At 46.2% G+C, this 19,893-nt stretch overlaps 1 protein-coding gene across 2 annotated transcripts in view; it reads right to left on the reverse strand.

Annotated features, from left to right (window-relative positions):
- The window catches only part of OS9 (OS9 endoplasmic reticulum lectin), a 52,784-nt gene that overhangs the window by 6,757 nt on the left and 26,134 nt on the right, over positions 1 to 19,893 (reverse strand). For both annotated transcript variants that reach the window (XM_063119191.1, XM_063119190.1), the window contains exons 7-12: positions 19,193 to 19,303; positions 9,279 to 9,391; positions 8,677 to 8,719; positions 6,088 to 6,176; positions 3,133 to 3,375; positions 482 to 707 (exon numbers count right to left, since the gene is read on the reverse strand). In XM_063119191.1, coding sequence (XP_062975261.1) covers positions 482 to 707; positions 3,133 to 3,375; positions 6,088 to 6,176; positions 8,677 to 8,719; positions 9,279 to 9,391; positions 19,193 to 19,303 — 825 coding nt within the window. The remainder of the gene's footprint in view (positions 1 to 481; positions 708 to 3,132; positions 3,376 to 6,087; positions 6,177 to 8,676; positions 8,720 to 9,278; positions 9,392 to 19,192; positions 19,304 to 19,893) is intronic.

The raw sequence follows: 19,893 nt of genomic DNA on the forward strand, positions 1-19,893 counted from the left end.
GCTTGCGTCCAAATGCAGCCTTCCCTGCAGCTTTCCAGCCAGCGCCCGGCAAAACGAACACGAGAATGGGTATGAGCGGCCCCTGAGATGTTTTACCCGTAGGACGTTCAGAAGCTCACCCGTTTCTAACTGGTCCCACAGTTTTCCGAATTTCACCACAACTTCCTAGTCATTTGTATTCACAATGTAGGCCAGCCTTGACCAACCTGATGGCCTCCAGAGGCGTTGGAGGCCAACATCCTGGCTGGGAATTATGGGACTTACCGTCTAAAACATCTGAAGGGCACCAGGTTGGGCATGGCGGATTTAAGTTAACCCCTGACCAACCTGCCTTGATCAAGTGAGTGGGAGCATTTGCCCCCCACCCCACTGCTGTACTGTTTATGACAGAACAGCACCCCCTGCTAGCTGACCCAGAAATATCCTCAAATTCACTCCTATTCACAAGAATGAAATCCACTTCCTTGGTATAGAAACGTACCAGCTGCTGGCTTGGCTGCCTTTTCTTTAGCAGCGTCCCCTCCTTCTGCAGCTGCCACCTCTTCCTCCTCCTCAGGTTGATGCTCCTGTCCCTTATCCCCTTTATCTGGGACTTTGCCAGGATCCAGCTTGTCAATCAGTTTGTTGAGGGTTGACGCCAAAGACTTGGAGGCTTGTTTTCGGTCAAACTCACCTTTCAGGCCTTCTGTTTCTAACTCATCCTCCACCTGCCCAAGCACAAGCAAGCAGAGAAAAAGTATAGGCTAAGACGTTTTGAGACATCAACATTAAGCCTGGCTGGTTTGACTAGGAGGCTAGCTCACGTCCTGCAATTCAGTGTAGGGTCTGGATTCGTGAAACTCTTTTAAGTCAAGTTTCTAGTCCTTGTGAGTGTAGAAATACAAATTTTAAGGCCCTAAGCATTTGCAAGGGGTGGCAGAGAGGGGCAGAACGTGTGTTCCTTGCATGTATAGCCCCGTTTTGTACCACTTGTTACCTAACTATGCACGAGCCATACGGGGGGTGGAAAGGGAGGCCAGCACAGCAAGCGTGTGGCGTCCAGGTAGGAATCTCGGAATTCAGCAGGGCAGGCCATCTTGGTCACGTTATTCGAGGAGAAAAATGCACCATTCTCTAACTTATCATACGAGGGAAAACCGAAGGACAAAGATCAGTTGGAAGAAGACAAACATCGCGGCTAGAGGACTGGAGGGAATGGTATAGCTGTACTTCTGTACAATTATTTGTACAGAAAAAACAAAAATAGCTGTAATGATAGCTCACCGATAGGAGAAGGCACCCTAAGAAGAAGGCATCCAACTGACCATTGCAGAGCCGACAACCGCAAGTAGCATTGGAAGGTGATTTCCTGGACTGGGAGATGGCAAGAGCCCTATGGGGATGTTCACCGCCCAGGCAATTAGAATTGCATGAAGGTGGGGAGCAGAACCAGGCTCCCCACCTTCTTCATGCCATCCCTGTTGCTCAGCTCCACAGCCCTCCATCTGATGGAGGGGGAACGTCTACAGCAGGGAGACTGCTTTATATAGGGAGGCTCACTGCACGATTTAATGCCCTGCACAATCCGGGTTTTAAGTTGTGCAGGGAGAGCCTCCCCCCCGCCCCCCCGGTAGACCAGGCTCCCCGCTGCTTAATTCCCTCCTTCAATGCACAGGGACATGGAGAAAGCACAACTCCCCCTCCACATCATACACTTCTAATCCCACGCAGGGCTAGAAGAGGCCTGAGCGCAACGTTGCTCCCATTCATGCAGGTCTTGATGCCGCTGTTGGTACAGATCCAGTAGAGGCATCCATAGCCCTGGTGAGTCCGGTTGTGCAGGATCAGTTGCCGCTGTCTGCTGATAGGCCTATCTCCTGCACAGGTTTGCCCAGCCCCAGGGTGGGTGACATGCTGCCCGTGGCCACAAATCTGCCCCCAAACTCCTTTCTCTTGGTGCTCCACTTGTTCCAATTTTTGAAAAACAACTACCACATTTTCTCACTGGTAGCTGGAATTGCTCTGAAACTGTTTACTGCTGGTGCTGAAAGATGTAGGTTCAAAGAAGTTGTTTAGTACACTGGGGCTCAGACCCTACCTCTGCCTTCTACTCCATCTTTGAGGTAAGTTACCAGTCCTTTGCCATGTCCACTAACGGCAGCCATTTTGTGATGGTGCCCAGGGCAGTTTCTCAAATTGCCAAATGTGCTTACAGCCCAAAAAAATTACCTTTTCTTTGTCTATTTCTTTTTAGAAAGACATTTAGGCTAGTTTCTTAACTCGCCATTCATCATTGTATGAGTCGATTATACTCGCCTCCCCTTCCAGTCTTTTTTCTGAGACAGAAAACCCAAATGCTTTAGCTTCTCATTACAAAGAAGGCAATGGGCGTGCAAATAAGAGATGATCCGGGATAGATACGGAACATCTAGGATTGGGTCCACCAGCGGGCTTTTTTGGGGGGGGGGCAGGGCAGAAGGGAAACAGAATTAATTTCACTGCAGAGGCCACCATGAGGGAGGAAGCAGCAGCCAGGCATTTCTCCACCGTGCCTGGGTCCAGCTCCAGCTGAGAGCCCCCTCCCTCCTGCTACCAACTGTCTCTGCAGAGGCCACCAGTGAGGGAGGAAGCAGCAGCCAGGCACCTCTCCACCATGCCTGGGTCCAGCTCAAGCTGAGAGCCCCCTCCCTCCTGCAACCTACTGTCTCTGGAGAGGCCACCAGTGAGGGAGGAAGCAGCAGCCAGGCACCTCTCCACCGTGCCTGGGTCCAGCTCCAGCTGAGAGCCCCCTCCCTCCTGCTACCAACTGTCTCTGCAGAGGCCACCAGTGAGGGAGGAAGCAGCAGCCAGGCACCCCTCCACCATGCCTGGGTCCAGCTCCAGCTGAGAGCCCCCTCCTCCTGCTGTCCCCTGTAACTGCTGAACTTTCCAACTAAGATTGTAGTGCCTGAGTTTGCTTTCCTTCCCCCCTCCTCCTCCTCCCTCCCAATCCCCTTTCCTTTTGTGTCATGTCTTTTAGATTGTAAGCCTGTGGGCAGGGACTGTCAAGAAATACTTTTGTAAGCCGCCGTGAGAGCCTTTTTTGGCTGAATGGCGGCATAAAAATACTTAAATAAATAAATAAATAAATAAATAAATTTCATAAATCCTGACCTCATCAATAATGTGGTCAAACTCCTTCTCCATCTCGGTCTTCACCTCTTCCTTCAGCTTGGCCATTTCAGATTTGGGAAGCAAGATGTCTTCCAGCTCCTTTTCAAACTTCCCCAGGAGATCTTCTTCATCCTCCTCGTCCTCCTGGACCCTTTCCTCTGGGTGTTCCGTCCCCACTGTTGGCTCACTTTTGAGAGGTGTTTCTTGTGACTCTTCCTCCGATTCACTAGCCTTCTCTTTGCCCTGAAAGGTCAAAGAGGAGCTCAGAATCTGCAAGGGAATTGATGTCCTCTTGGTTGTTAAATAAAATACTGGTTTTAAAGGCAGATGAACATCCAAGGTGAACCCAAAAAGGAGAGAATGTTCCCAGGATGCTGTATAAGCTCGATGTGTTTTGGCCATTATATTATTATTATTATTATTATTATTATTATTATTATTATTATTCCTTCTTCAAGGGGCTGTAACAATTATTATAAATATAATACGTACATTTTTTTGAAAAATATATTTTTAAGCATGATAAAACCTATAAAACATTACATACTGCGAGCAAGAAACACGGGAAACCCCAGTATTAAAAAAAATAAAATAAATAGGAATGAGATTTCTCCAAATCCTACACTAAGAAGCCAAAAGTTGGCAACTTCTATTAAAAGCCACAAGGAAATTAAGTACATTTGTATGAAACATCACCTGTTCATTGCGGTAGGGGCAAGAATTTATGCAAGGCACCTAAGAGTGGCTCTCCTCTGCGATCAGGGATTTCCCCAGATCCTGTTTATGCATTTTCCAACTTTTCTTTTCAGTCATTTGTACTAGAAATTTGCTTTTATTTAATTTTTTAAAAAAGATGTACAATAGCGGCAGTTTATGGGCTTAAGAACAATCCTTTTTGTACATAAGGATTTATAATTGTATGAGCTTTTAACATTTTTGATATAATAGTAGGATTTGTTGCGTAATAATTATTGGCTGTTACTTTGTTGTTGTTATATGGTGAAATGTAAAAAAGGAACCAGGATTAAATAAATCCCTGCATATCTCCCCACATCTCAAAAAAAAAAAAGGTGTGTGGAGAGAAGCACAACAGATAATCAGCGTTATTCAGAATATTCAGAATTCTGTACCCAAGGCACAGTTGTCGCTATTCTGTTCTTTACTACCCTTGTGTGGAACCCACAGAATCAAGAATGAAGTGTCCAGGGCCGGGCAAAGCTGGTAATAGGCCCAGGCCAGATGGGAAATGTAGTCCCCATTTAAAACTGCTCATTAAGTATTTTTAATCAGTTCTAAATACATATGAACTAGAATGATAAAGGTCATGGCAAGCACTTTTATTCAAGATGTATGTAAGACATCACGGAGTAGGCCCCCTCAAAATCATAGGCCCATGCCAACTAGCCCCACTGCCCCCCACCCCCCGCCCAGCACTGGAAGTGTCTTTGCAGAGCCATTTTGATGCCAGAGGCAGTGTCAAAATCACCCCACCAGGATGAAATGCATCAAGACAACTCATAACTTGCTGCCTTTTCATGGTATCCCCAAACCTGCCATCCAAAAATCTGCCCTATCCACTTGGAGCAGGATGGCTACCTTTTCTCCCAACGATATTTTGCTGCTCAAAGAAACCACATAGGCGTCTGCATTGGATCCTCCACAGTTCAGCCAAGCGGGCCAGAGAGGGCTGGAGGCCCCCGGCCCCCACCCCCCGCCCATATCCACTGTAGGGATCAGAGGTGCAGCCTAATCGAAGGCCATGGGGCAAAGCACTTGGAGTGGCAGTGCAACACAGATCATCAGAGCTCTTCTAGGCTAGATATTCTACTGACCAACTCTTCTTCAACACACTCACTGGTTTGGACCCTTGGCCCTGCCATAATAAACATGAATATTCAGATCAGATGTGGGCAGATGTCGGTGTTCTGGCAAAAAAAAAAAAAGTAGATCCAAGAAGCCAGACGTCTACCAATGGGAGCCAGGTACAAAATGTTCACTTGGGGGTGGAGCCAGATATAATAAGTTGGCTCAAGAGGAGGAGCCAATCGACTGGCAGCCCATGAGCCATTCACTGCCATAGCTTGTATATGCAAGTACACATCTACAGCTGAATTACTACAGATCAAGGATTCTAACAACCTGGGCAAGATCTACACTACTGCTTTAAAGCGCTTTATAACAGTTTTGACAACTGTTGGGGACCAGGACACACTGCATATGTAGTTTTCAAAACGTTTTCAAAGTGCTTTAAAGCGCTTTAAAGCAGTAGTGTAGATCCCCCCCCCCCCCCGTGGTGTGGTGTAGTGGCTAGAGTGTTGGACTGGGAGACGGAGATCCGGGTTCTAGTCCCCACTCAGCCATGGAAGCCCATTGGGTGTGACTTTGGGCCAGTCACAGACTCTCAGCCCAACCCACCCTCACAGGGTTGCTGCTGTGAGGATAAAATGGAGAGGAGGAAGATTATGTACACCACCTTGGGTTCCTTAGAGCGAAAAAGGTGGGATATAAATGCAATAATAATAACAACAACAATAATTCAAAAAGGGGGGGACTGCTTTGCTGTTGCCAAAAAATATATCTTGCTGATCTGCTGCAAGCCATCCAGAGATCTACCGGTAGATTCTGATCGATGTTCTCCCCACCTATGGGTTAAAGTGATGCCAAAAGATCAGAAGGAACATAAAGGCCCTGCCCAAGGGATCAGACCAAAGGTCCATATAGTCCAGGATCCCACAGTGGCCAACCAGATGCTTTCGAGAAGCCCCCAAGCAGGGCATCAAGGCAACAGCCCTTGCTCTCCATTGTAGCTCCCCAGCAACAGCTATTCAGCGGTATACTGTCCCTGAACTGGGAGGTTCAACATAGAAAGCAATTCCACATGTGCGTCAAAGAGGCTTGCCTTGGCAGCAGGCTAAGCCAACCCAGGAAGAAGCAAGCCTGGCCTCAGAGCCTTACCTTCTTAGCATTCTCTTTCAAGTCATGGATGAATTGAACCAGGTCCCCTGGGTTCCGGATAACTTTGAAGTGGATTTTTTTCTTGAAATCTGGAAAGAGCCAGGCAACATGCATTAGGACCCTCTTGGAGACCAGGGGCTGACAAAGATTGCCTCCCGAGAACAAGCACACACACACACACACACACACACTACACCAAGAAAAGCGGAATTCAAAAACCTGTAGAAATTACATGCAAATCTGCACACAACCGTTAGCATTACATACTTTATTCTGCTTCTGCTGATCAGTAGGAGCCTTACTCCTGCGTTAAGCTTCTGCAATTTCACCAAGCATCACCCACACATGCCTTAAGTACTAGAAACTTGCTTTGAAATTAAAAATAGCGAAGAACACAATGAAAGTACGCTGGGCGGAGATGCTCAGTGTGCCTATTTCCATGCTTACATTGTGTAATCTCAGTTATTCCAGTTCCGTGTGCATGGAATACAATGGAGCCAGAGAACGTAACATTTTGGGCTTGGACTTGAGAAACTGCTCCAATTCCAACTCACCCCTGAGTTTGCCAACTGATGTTGAGTAAGCTGCTCTATTTATTTAAAGCACTTTTACCTTGCTCTTCAGCTGAAAAGACTCTCACAGCAACTTATATATGATCAACTAAACAAGGCAGTCCATGCCTGCAGGCTTACAATATACAGGACACAACACAGAAGGAAAATAAGATGGGGAGGGAAGAGGAAAAAAGCAAACTTGTTTTTAAATGGATCCTGTTGTTTTTATACTGTTTTTTAATGTTTTGATGGTTTTTAAATTTTGTATACTTTTAATGTTTACCATTTTTAATTGTTGTAAACCGCCCAGAGAGCTTCGGCTGTGGGGCGGTATATAAATGTAATAAATAAAATAAATAAATAATAAACTCAGGCATCAATTCTTAAAGTTGGAAAGAAAAACTTATGATGACCAGCTGGAAACCAAGGAGGAGGAGCCTGATGGAGCTGGTTTTTCAGAAGGGCTGCTGGAATAGGCCTGCTTCACATCTTTCTCTGCTGTAGCTTGATGAAACAGCTGCTTCCTGGTTTGTGCACATAAAGCTCAAACACACTGTCAGCAGTAAATGTGATGCACAACCGATTCCAGGCTGTTCCCCTGAGTCATCTGGAGAACATTATTCTTGGCTCCACAGATCTTTCAGCTTCAGTTCCCTTTCTGTCAATGGGAAAGAGTCTACCTTGCTAGGACTGTCAGGAGGACTCCATTTTTTTAAAAAAGGCTATCAAACGATTAACTGTTGAAAAGAATCAGAGAGGCATATTATCACACACAAAAGGCAAAACCTGACTTTCACTGTGAGACACGCAGATTATATTTTTTTAAAAAAAGCAAGGTTCTAGTCTGTAAGACTGTAAAGAAGTGTAAAACTCCTCTGGATAATGTTTGGTGAAGTCTCAGAAACCAGAAGAGGATAATGAACAGGATTTCTAGGCTAGGAGGGTTTCATGGTCTTTGCTCCCACCCCATCACTAGCAGAAGCTGAATAAACTTTGCAAAATAAGTATATATATGCTAATAAAATTTCCAAGACTTCATTCGGATGCAACACTAAATCAGAGTTTGGAGCGACGTGAACAAGACTTGATGTGCTTCCTCCCTCTGGCCCAGCTGAGAGGAGTTGGAAGCATTTACTTCTATTTTCAACTAGTCACAGTTTGTCGTCATGACTAAGTGGGGACCAACTGTAGTTGGTCTTAACTATGGTTTATCTGAACAAGCCAAGATTACAAATCACAGTTTGAAGCTGGTTTGTTCAGGCAAACCACAGTTTGTTCCCATCTGGACATAATCACCTGGTTTGTACGTCATGCTGCAATTCCTGGATTGTTTAACCCATGAATTCTGCTGACTAGGAGAGCATGCATGTTATGCGCAAGCCATTTCTGATTTCAATTAACAACCCAGGAACACCTTGTTCCTAGGTTGTTTTGTGATGAATGAACCTGGAACCTCAGGGTTGTTTATGGGTTTATGGGTTAATTCAGAATTAACCCAACAACAAACCTTGGGCAATTGTTGGGTTAACTCTGGGTTGTTTAACCTATAAACAACCCTGAGGTTCCAGGTTCCGTGTTGTGAGGAGGGCACCGTTGGTTGCTGCTGTACTTCAGCTGGCAGGATAGATTTTCGGCAGCAATGGTTGATGGGACACTAACGGGAGGACTGAGGGGGGGGGAGAGAGTGGGGGGGATGAGTGAGTCAACTCAGCATGGACTAATAGTCAACTCAACTCTGATGATTACCCCACTGTTAACTGTTAACTACCGTGCAGCTTATACATGTTAAAAGGAGAGAAATGTACCTTGTTGAAATTAAAATTAAATTTCAGGAGACACACACACACGGCATATATAACTAGAGTCCATGTAAAGTGCTCAACTGTGAACCAATCCCTGTGAAGGGGTTGGGGAGGATGGGTTCAGCTTCAGAGTTCCAAATCCCCTTTCGGCTCATGAAAACTTTCCCCATAGAATCTTTTCGAACTGTTCTCTTTAGGTCCCACCCCACAGCACCTTTGAGCCACAGAGCTACCTGCTAGGTGATTGTCTGCTGTCTTCATGATTGGATCTTCTTCCTGCAGGAAAAGGACATAACAGGAATGGTTTGATTGAGGAACCACCACGGTGGGATTAGATGGGTAGGTTTTAGTGAGACACAAACCCTTGACCTCTGTTACTCATTTTGCCAGAAGAATTCATTATCCACGTTTTCTATAGCATTGTGCATCCTATATACAGAATATACATGCAAGCGTAGTATTGTTCAATACCTAACAGAACTCTCTATTTTGTAGATACAGAACTTTCATTCTTCACTACATGATGTACATGCACCCAGTGGTGGTTAATTATTAGCTGCGTTCCTTTGGGTTGAACCTCACCGCTCTCCATTTCTACCCTGTTCTACTTCAAAGGCATGCAGCGGATAATGTAACTTTGCACAAAAACATTAATCCACACGTCACCCTAACCCACATAACCAACTTAAACAAGGCCTAGACTTCTCCAGTGCTGCACGCTTCACTCTTGGGGGAGTGAAATTTTATGCAGCAGTGAAAAAGAACTTTCATTGTTCACTACCTTCAGAAACAGGTAGTGAAGTGGTTAAGATCAGGTATGACAACAGCCGGTTACCTTCATCTGGTCTGGCACCTGGGCTGGGTTCCCATCTCCACGAAGCACTTTTCCCCAGAAATCAGTCTCCTCACCTGGTTCAGCCTCAGTTGGAGGAGCCGGAGCTGGAGTCACTGATCAAACAGGTAATGCAAAGAGTGTTAAGTGTGAGTGAAGCAGCTGGGCATATCAACAGCAATTTATAAATATATTCTGCAGAATGTTATAGTCATAAAATTTATTTACATGTTTCTAGCTGTAAGCCTTCAAAATACTGATACTGCCCACGCATTTTGAAGTTAGATGAACTGTCGGATGTCCTAGGGGTTTTATGGGTTGAGCAAGACCTTCCAGAGCTCAGAAGTGCCTTGGCTCTCCTCACTCCCAAGACTAGCAAAAATTAGAATGACATCAGCTAAGCAGTGTCAGGGTTGGATTTTCATTGTCCAGATTTTTGAGGCAACCAGAGCTGAAGATTGCATCAGGCTAAGTCATTGCATCAGCCAGTGTCAAGGGTTAATTGACAGCTGGGGTATGGTGTGATTGATTGACTGATTCATGTGATCTGCTGAATCTGTATATAAAGAGTGTCTGTACAGTTTGTATTTTCTCTCCTGTGTGATGTATTTCTGAATGTGTTACATTTCGTGAGTATTGCCTATATGTCTTGATCCTGTAAATATCTACCTCAAAGTAAAGTTATATTCGTGTTTGCTAAACTTGCTGCAAGTGTATTATTCCTAATCCTGTGGAGCATTATTATTCCTGCTATAAAGCTAACTCAGTATCCTGGAAACATCCGCTAAAGTCTGCTATCTACAGGCTTTGCTTTCAACTGAGCTGTGTGAACCAAAGAGGAGAAGTCAGTAGCTTCTAACAGTTTTTTCCAAGCTCAGTTTGTTTGCAATCCTTGACAAACAGTTGCGTGCAAGTGTGTGCGGTTTCTGCAGCTCCCAGAATTTTATTTTTTATTGACACACAATTTGATGCATCAAGATGAGCATATATAGCCTTGAAGATATGATTCCACTATTGTTAAATTACATTTTTAGATTCCGTTGTGCCAGCTGTGTTAAACATGAGGCTTGTGAGTTTAATTAAGGTCCTTTAGCCTTTACGGATCACTAACGCAGCCCATGGCACAAAAAACAAGCCATCTTGGGGACTAGATGCTCTTCACTGTTTTTAACCTTTGTAAACCGCCCTGAGAGTTTCGGCTATGGGGAGGTATATAAACGTAATAAATAAATAAATACCAGCTATCTAACCACCACCCCATCTCCCCTAAATTAGAATAAAAGTATCAAGATCAAATATAGGAGAATGAAATGAAATGCATCTGAGTAGCGGGCATTTATTTATTGTTTTAGTGGAAAAACACTATGGACATGGTCCCCTTCTGGCCATCAACTGGGGATGGAGAATTTGGACCTCCAACCCATCACCATCACTTCAGCAGAAAACATCTGAAATGGTACTTAATATATTAGAGGCTACATACAATCAATAAGGATACATTTAAAAGAAAGAAAGAACGAACGAATAAATGAACTCCCAGGATATCCTTCCCTTGAGGGATCTCAAAAGCTTGGCTGCAAATACTATCTGAAAGTAACACATGATGTTTTTATCTGGAGAGGTATCCAATCAATAAGGACAATTAAGAGGTTGTTTCAAGCTGCAAGTTATTTCAACAGCTGTCCATGCATTCTACATTTTTCAGCGCAATTCCATTTGCCATGCATACATGTGGCATCCCAGCCATGCAATAGGTATCTCTATCGCCACCCCTGTGACAGGACGCTACTGGTGGCAAAGTCTCCAGCTTACGGGGCCATTTGCAGACAGAGTTCAAATAAAAATAGAGTGGCAATTTCCTAACCGTCGTGCGTGTTTTAGATGAAAACTCAGCCTGGAAGGATAAAAGATTATCTGTAGCTGTTAAATCAACAGCAGAAGCTGTTTATACAAGAGAACCTTAGTTTGAGGATAGCTTTCCTTGCTCCTTTACATACACTCACAACCCCAAGGATCGCCATCGAGCCCGGCATAATTTAACACAGCCTTCTCCAACCTGGCGCCCTCCAGATGTGCTAGACTATAACTCCCATCATACCTAGTCAGCATGGGGATGATGGGAGTTGCAGTCCGATACTTCTGCGGTGTGTGTGCCAAGCTGGAAAAGGCTGACTTAACATTGATATTCCGCCTTTGAAATGCAAACATTTTTTCAAGGCAGCTTCTAAAGAAAATAACACATAAATGCAACATTAAAATGGCAATTTGGCTAACTCAAGACGCAGAACACAGCCTAAAAATAAAACCTCAAAAACAATTCTTAAATTTCCCTCAGTGTTCATCAAAAGATCAGGCAACTGAAATGGTTTCAACCTGCCACTTAGCACTATATAGGGGAAGGGCCAGTTTGCACAACATGGCATGGCATCTTATTGTAGGTTAAGTAACCCATGATTTAGCTCCAAGCTGTGGAGCCACCATTTTGAATATGAAACCTCTGATTGGGGCAACCAGGTTTGCGACGTGTCCTGCGAACCCTGCCATAGTGGGTTAATTGGGGGAGAAACAACCCTCACTTAATCCAACTACTAACTGAAAGTAGTTGCTTACCTGTAACTGTGGTTCTTCAAGTGGTCATCTGTGCAGTCACACATATGGGTCTGCGCCTGCGCGGAGCCTTAGTTCGGAACTTTCTCTAATAGCAAAGAGTTTTAGACGGGAACCCCTCCCCGCACCAAGTGCCCGTCAGTCAAGGGTTCCCGCCTATCCCTCAATTCTTTAAGACCGACACAGTGATCTTACTACTAAGGGGAAATTAGCGTAAAAAACACAGGAGAACATAAGACACTAGAGGGGAAGGAGGGAGGGTTGTGTGACTGCACAGATGACCACTCAAAGAACCACAGTTACAGGTAAGCAACCTGTTCTTCCTCGTGGTCTCTGTGCATCACACATATGGGAGATTAGTAAGCTTCCACTTACTGGAGGTGGGAAGGTGTCTTATGTCAGTATTGATGAAAGGACAGCTCTGCCGAATGAGGAGTCTCTTCTGGCTCTAATGTCCAGTTTATAGTGTCGAAGAAATGTCGAAGACTGTGACCACATCGCAGCCTGGCACACTTCATGGAGAGGGACTCCCCTGTCAAAAGCCACTAAGGATGCCATTCCTCTCGTAGAAAGGGCACGCACTTGATCTGGCAGCTGTAGGCCCTGTAGTTCATAGGCCAGCTTAATTGTCCTAACAATCCAGACCGCAAGGCGTTGGGAGGAGACAGGTTGTCCCTTCTTTGGCCTTCCATAGGATAGGAACAGTCTTTGGGACCTCCGTAAATTCTATCTTTGTAAAATGCCACAGCACGGCGCACATCCAGTGAGTGTAGCGTGGTCTCCAACGGTGTTGTTGGGGTTGGGAAAAAGGCCAGAAGGACTATATCTTCATTAAGATGGAAGGTGGAGACTACTTTAGGCAAAAAATTAGGATCTGGCCGGAGAATGACTTTGTCCTTATGAAAGGATAAGTACGGAGGGTCTACTCTCCAAGCTGTGAGTTCGCTTGCCCTTCTGGCTGACATGATTGCCACCAGGAATACTACCTTCATCGTCCTCATATCGAGGCAGTAGCTAAATCTTGTCGTTTCTTCCTGTATAATATTGCCAGGATTCGACCATTTTTGTCTGTCTCTTCTGCCAAGACTCTCGTTCACACACTGGTTATCTCTCGGTTGGACTACTGCAACCTCCTTCTCTCTGGCCTCCCCTCATCTCACATCAGTCCGCTGGTCTCTGTCCACCACTCTGCCGCTAAGATCATCTTCCTGGCCCGCCGCTCTGACCATGTCACTCCGCTTCTGAAATCTCTTCATTGGCTTCCAATTCACTCCAGAATCCAATATAAACTTCTCCTGTTGACCTTCAAAGCTTTTCACGGTCTAGCTCCTGCCTATCTCTCCTCTCTCATCTCACACTATTGCCCCGCTCGGGCTCTTCGCTCCTCTGATGCCATGCTTCTCGCCTGCCCAAGGACCTCCACTTCCCTTACTCGGCTTCGTCCTTTTTCCTCTGCTGCCCCTCATGCCTGGAACGCTCTTCCAGAACACTTGAGAACTACCAACTCAATCACAGCTTTTAAAACTCAGCTAAAAACTTTTCTTTTCCCTATAGCTTTTAAACTTTGAGTTTGTTCTGACTCTATACTGTTAGCTTCACCCTACCCGGTGCCTGTTTACACTTCCCTGTGCCTGTTTGCATTCTCTTTCCCTCCTTATTGTTTACTACAACTTTATTAGATTGTAAGCCTATGCGGCAGGGTCTTGCTATTTACTGTGTGGTCTGTGCAGCACCATGTACATCGATGGTGCTATATAAATAAATAATAATAATAATAATAATAATCAAGTCTATTGTGGCCAAAGGCTCAAATGGTTTCATTGTCAAAGCCTTCAAGACCACTGATAAGCTCCAGGCCGGCACTGGGTTACGTACTGGTGGAGCAATATTCTTTACTTCTCTAAGGAAGAGTTTGACGAGGGGGTGAGAAAAGACCGTGCCCATTCCAATTGGCAGATGTTTCTCCAAAACTGCTGCAAAGTACACCTTCATAGAAGACAGTTTCAGGCCCTTATCCAGCAAAGTGTGTAGGAACCCTAACACTGTGTGAATGGTGGAAGTTACTGGGTCTTCACCCCGACTTTCGCAAATTCCGTAAATTTAGCCTTATAGGATTTGCGAGTTGAAGGCCTCTTGGCTGCCAATATGATTTCCTTGATATTCTGCGGTAAATCCTCTGTGTCTGGGATTACCACACCCTCCACGCCGTGAGCGTCAGTGTATTGACCTCTGGATGGATCAAGTGCCCTTCGTTTTGGGACAGTAAGTTCAGGATGCATGGGAGCCTGAAGTGTTGTTTGGATATCCGTACGAGGGTCGCAAACTATGGTTGTCGGGACCACCATGGTGTTATCAGGATGCAGTCCGTCCTCTCCTGCATAATCTTCGTAATGACCCTCGTGATGAGAGGGAAAGGGGGGGGGAAACGTAAAAATAGTCCATCTTCCATTCTTGGGTGAAAGCATCCCCCCTTGAGTTGGCCCCTATTCCTGCTCTGCTGCAGAAGGCAATGCTGGCAGTGTTGATTTCTGTTGCGAAGAGGTTGATGTTCGGCCTGCCCCATCTCCGAAACAGTTGGTGAAGGACTGTTCTATCGAGCTGCCACTCATGTGGGCTTAACATAGAGCGACTGAGTTGATCCGCCATGATATTGTCGATTCCTGTAATGTGGGTAGCGATGAGGGAGATGTTCCTTTGAATGCACCACTTGTATTAAGTCCATTGTCACTGTTAGCAACCGCTATGAGTGGGTTCCCCCTTGTCTGTTTATGTAGGCAACCACGGTGGTATTGTCCGTAGTAACCTGGACTAGGCATTTCCCAAGGATATGTTCGAAGGCGAGGAGAGAACGCTGCATGGCTATCAGTTCTAGACAGTTGATGTGCAGGACCTTCTCTCCCTTGCTCCAGAGGCCTTGAATTGAGAATTGCTTGCAGTGGCCTCCCCATCCCGAAAGTGATGCATCGGTTGTCACCGTTATAGAAGGACTCGGGGGCGTGAACGGCAACCCTTTTAGGAGATTTTGAGTGTCTATCCCTGAGGGATTGTTTGACCGATTCCGGAAGGCAGACTCGAACTCGGTGAGCACTGGAAGTAAGCTCGAAGGCTCGTAGGAACCATATTTGCAAAGGGCGCATTCTGAGCCTTGCCCATCTGACTACCATGATGGTAGCTGCCATGAGCCCAAGCAGTCTCTGGACTGATATTGCTTTTACTGATCTCTGTTGTGAGATCTTCTGGGCTAGGGAAGAAATCACTTCTGCCCTGTTGTTTGGCAGGAATGCTCTCGCTACTTTGGAGTTTAGCACCGACCCTATAAACTTTATTACTTGTGAGGGAATCAGACAAGACTTTTCCATATTGACATATAGGCCTAGGTCCCTTGTCAGATGAAACACTGTATTCATGTCCTTGAACAGTTGACTCTCCGTGGGCACCACTACCGGCCAGTCATCCAGGTAAGGATGGATCTGGATGCCCTGTAGTCGCAGTTCTGCACATATCACTGCTACAACACCCTGGGCGCCGTGGAGAGACCGAACGGGAGGACCGTGAACTGAAATATGTCTGCGCCTGATCGAAATGTGAAAATAGGCATCTCTTAGGTCTAAGGATGCGAACCAGTCGCCTCTCTGTAAGAGGGGCAAAATCTCTTGCAGGGTTGTCATACGAAACTTCCTTGGAGAAATAAACGTATTTAAATTTATTTATTTATTTATTTATTTATTTATTTATTTAATTACATTTATATACCGCCCCACAGCCGAAGCTCTCTGAAGCTCTCAAAAATTTTTTGAGATCTAGGATAGGACGAAGACCTCCGTCCGATTTCGGGATCGTGAAATAACGGGAGAGAAAGCCCACCCAAGCCCGATGCAGAGGCACCCTGATAACCGCTCCTTTGCTCATCAGGGAAGTTATTTCTTGGGAAATGATCTTGGATGGAGGTGTTACTACAACGCCCGAAAAAGGAGGGAGATCCTTGAACTCTATGTGGTATCCCTTTTGAATTATGGATAAGACCCATTTGTCTGACGTTATGGAGTCCCATCTCGGAAGAAAAGCCTGTAGACGGTTGCCAAATATGGGAGGGGTGTGTGTTGCGCTATGATCCCCATGTAACAGTCAAAGGTGCCTTCTTATTGCTCTCCTTGTTTGTCTTGCAATTTCTTTGGTGAAATGGGGTGTACTGCTTCTTCTGCATGAAGGCATTTTGTTGACGCTGGGGTTTGTCCGAAGATTGACGGGTTTGGTAGAATGGTTGGGGGTTCCAGCGACGCTGTCGGTATCGAAAGTTTTGTTGAGGAGAGTACTGGTGACCTATCCCCATCTTGCGTGCAGTAAGCCTAGCCTTTTGCACGGACTCCATGTCCTCATCAGTACCGGCATTGAATAATCCAATGCCATCAAAGGCGAAGTCCTCTATACGAGATCTAGCCTCTTGGGTGAGACCCGCAGACCGCAACCAAGCATACCTCTTGAGTGCCACTGCTCCAACCATAAGCTTTGTATCACAATCTGTCTGGTGCCTTGCTGTGTTAATTTGCTGTCTAGATAACGCCAGTGCTTCCGCTTGAAAAACCCTCACCAGCTCCCTCCTGTCCTCTGGTAGGTAGTCGCAGAGGGAGTTGATCTTTTCCCATAGAAACAGCTGGTATCTTGACATAGTCGCTTGATAATTAGCAACCTTAAGCCCCAATGCTGCTGTCAAATATTGCCTCCTGCCCATTAAGTCCAATCTTCTGCCCTCTCTGTCAGTAGGCGCTGAATGGATCTTTTGAGAGCGGCTTTGGGAGGACTCTACTATTATGGAGTTCGGTGGAGGATGGGAAAACAAGAATGCCACATCTTTCTCCTGTACTTTATACATGGACTCCAAGCACTTCGAGGTAGGAACCATGAAGGCTGGGGCTTCCCACATTTGTTGAACCGTTTCTAGGAGTTTAGGTAGATAAGGGATGGCCACCAGTATGGATGCATCAGTGCAAACTGCATCAAAAACCGGGTCCTTAATTGTCTGTACTGGCTGTTGCATTTCCAGTCCCAGGGATTGGGCCATTCTTTGAATCTGATCCGAAAAATGGCCCAAATCTTCCGAAGGCGATGCGGTCTCCTTAGACTCCCACCAGCGCATCCGGGGAAGGCACTGACGGTGCTGGGGAAGGCGATAACACTGAGTCGGAGCAGTAGTCTTCCCTATCTGATTCCCTAGAAGGGGGACGCTGTAAGGGATGGCTCAAAGAACAGTCCCCACTTTGACCCTGCTCAGGCCGGTGTTCCTGGGCTCGAAGGGGCTCTAACTGTGGTGCCTGGGAAGGAATCCACTGATGTGGAGACACTATTCGGTCCTGAGGAACCGACACGGTTGCTGAGGGGATGTCCCTATTCCTGGGAGGGGAATCTCGAGAACCCGACCAGTCTATTCCTAGAAGTTAGACCTCCCAAACATCATGTACGATAGAAATACTGTTCCTCTTCCTGCCTGGATCTGTAATTATCGTAGTGATGATGTCTGTGGGGGGCGGACTGCTGAGAACCCCAATTCCAATCCAAGAGGGGAGATCTAGAGCTGTAGCGATAGTAATCTCTGCCGTCCCTGCGTCCATCTCGGCTGGAGGAATCTGAACCTGGTGATAGAGCCCTATAGAGAGGCTCCTCATGGCACCTAGGGTCATCACAGCACCTTCTGCAGCTGTAATCAGAATGGCGCATAGGACTCCGCCTCTACATGAACCCCGTATAGGTAGCGCAGTTAAGATAGTCGGTACGGAGGGTTGCATCGATACTGAGTCACCAGGAGCAAGGCAGGAGATGAACTCTCAGCCGTCAGCTGTGCCGTTTTTTTCTTTTTCTCCTGGCCCTTTGATCTGGATTCCGGCTGTTTAGCCTTTTTCGATAGCCTTTTTGCAGTTGCCAAAGCCGTAGATCTCCCTGGAGTTGGGGGATCGAAACGGGCCGGTTGGCTAGGCCTCTCGGGCGACAACGCCATTATCAGCCAACAGCTTGAAGAGCCCTTTTCCAAAGTTCAGCTCTTAACCTGTCTGCCCGGTTCTTCCTGGCTTGTCTCATAAGAGATTGGCAGTGAGGGCAAGTCTGTGTATTGTGTTCTTCCCCCAGGCAGAATAATCACAGGTTGTGACCATTGAATATGAATAGAACAAAAGAAACAAAAGAAAGGAAATAAAACTCTTAGCTAAAGTCCTAGAGGAAAGATCAATCACTGAGAAGTTCTTTCACGAGGCTCGCACTGTGGCGGTTAAAAAAGAACTGAGGGATAGGCGGGAACCCTTGACTGACGGACACTTGGTGGGGGGAGGGGTTCCCGCCTAAAACTCTTTAGCTAGAAAGTTCCGAACTAAGGCTCAGCGCAGGTGCAGACCCATATGTGTCATGCACAGAGACCACGAAGAAGTAGTGTGGGTTGTTTAACCCTCAATTAACCCGGAATTCGCATGACACACTGCAACCCCTGATTGCAGGTTACATATTCAAAATAGCAGCTGCACACACCCCATTCACACTGTGACTAATCATGGGTTAATTAATCCACAATAACCCACCATGTGATGTGAACTGGCTCAACACGTCAGGCAAATGTCTCTAGTACTGCGTCCAGTTCTGGGCACCACACTTTAAGAAGATGCAGATAAGCTGGAGTGCGTTCAAAGGAGGGCAACGAGGATGATCAGGAGTCTGGAAACAAAGCCCTATGAGGACAGACTGAAAGAACTGGGTACGTTTAGCCTGGAGAAGAGAAGACTGAGGGGAGATATGATAACACTCTTCAAGTACTTGAAAGGTAGGGCCAGGATCTCTTCTCAGTCATCTCAGGGTGCGGGACACGGAATATTGGGCTCAAGTTACAGGAAGCCAGATTCCGGCTGGACATCAGGAAAAACTTCCTGACAGTTAGAGCAGTACACAATGGAACCAATTGCCTAGGGAGGTAGTGGGCTCTCCCACACTAGAGGCATTCAAGAGGCAGCTGGACAGCCATCTACTAACTGAATTCTTGCACTTGTTGGACTCAATGGCCTTATAGGTCCCTTCCAACTCTACTAGTCTATGGTTCTATGCTCACTTAAATCTGTTTCAAGTTCCTGGCAATTACCTCATCCTGAACACCCAAGCTAGATTTTAGTAACATCTTTGTGAGGCTGTTCTTGTCTCTCTAAACCTGTTGCCCTCAAGTTGTTTTGGACTACAACTCCCATTATCCCTGACCACTGGCCATGTTACTTGGGGCTGGAGGGAGTTGCTGGCAACACTCCTGGAAGGCACCAGGTTAGGGAAAGGAAGTGGCAGCCTACCATTTCCATCTGAATCCTGGACAGCAGGGCTGGAATCTTGGTCATTCCACAGCCGTGTGTCTAGAGTCTTCAGCTCCTCGGAGATCTCCTCCACTTTGCGCTTGGTGTCAGCTGCAAAACATTTCGTGTAAGTATTAGAAATAGACATGCATTAGAAATGGGATTGTCCACAGAGGCAAAGTAATCTGGAATTCTATGCCAAGAACCCCACCATCCTTGCAGTCAGAAAACCCAGGAATCTTGTCCGAAAGAGAATGGTATATATATTCTTGGAAATAAACAAATGAAAGGCACTGGGTTCTGTTTGCTGCCTATTACTGGATTTGCCATGTCCTTACCAACATCGGAGGCAGGCAAGAGAAGGAGCGGCCATGGCGGGGGAAATGTTAAGCAGGCCACTTTTCCCCCTGTAGACAGTCCACTCATGTTATGTGGCAGGGCCTAAGCAGCACAGACAAAATAAGAGAGCCTGTTTGCTGGTACATCACCTGTCTTAGGGAAGTCCAACAAACTTTGTTCATCCCCAAGGGGCGTAAACTCACATTCTACACACTCTATAGGACTATGCAAGTTTATTTTCTTCCTCTGAGTTCCTCAGGTCAGCATACACAGTAGCATCCCCCACCCCCACCCAATACAACCCTGTGAGGTAGTTTGGGCTAGTCTCCAATACTAAGGACACACAGTGACCTCCTTGGCTA

The sequence above is a fragment of the Elgaria multicarinata genome, chromosome 3 (assembly GCF_023053635.1).
Source record: "Elgaria multicarinata webbii isolate HBS135686 ecotype San Diego chromosome 3, rElgMul1.1.pri, whole genome shotgun sequence".
In the NCBI taxonomy this organism is placed as follows: Eukaryota; Metazoa; Chordata; class Lepidosauria; order Squamata; family Anguidae; genus Elgaria; species Elgaria multicarinata.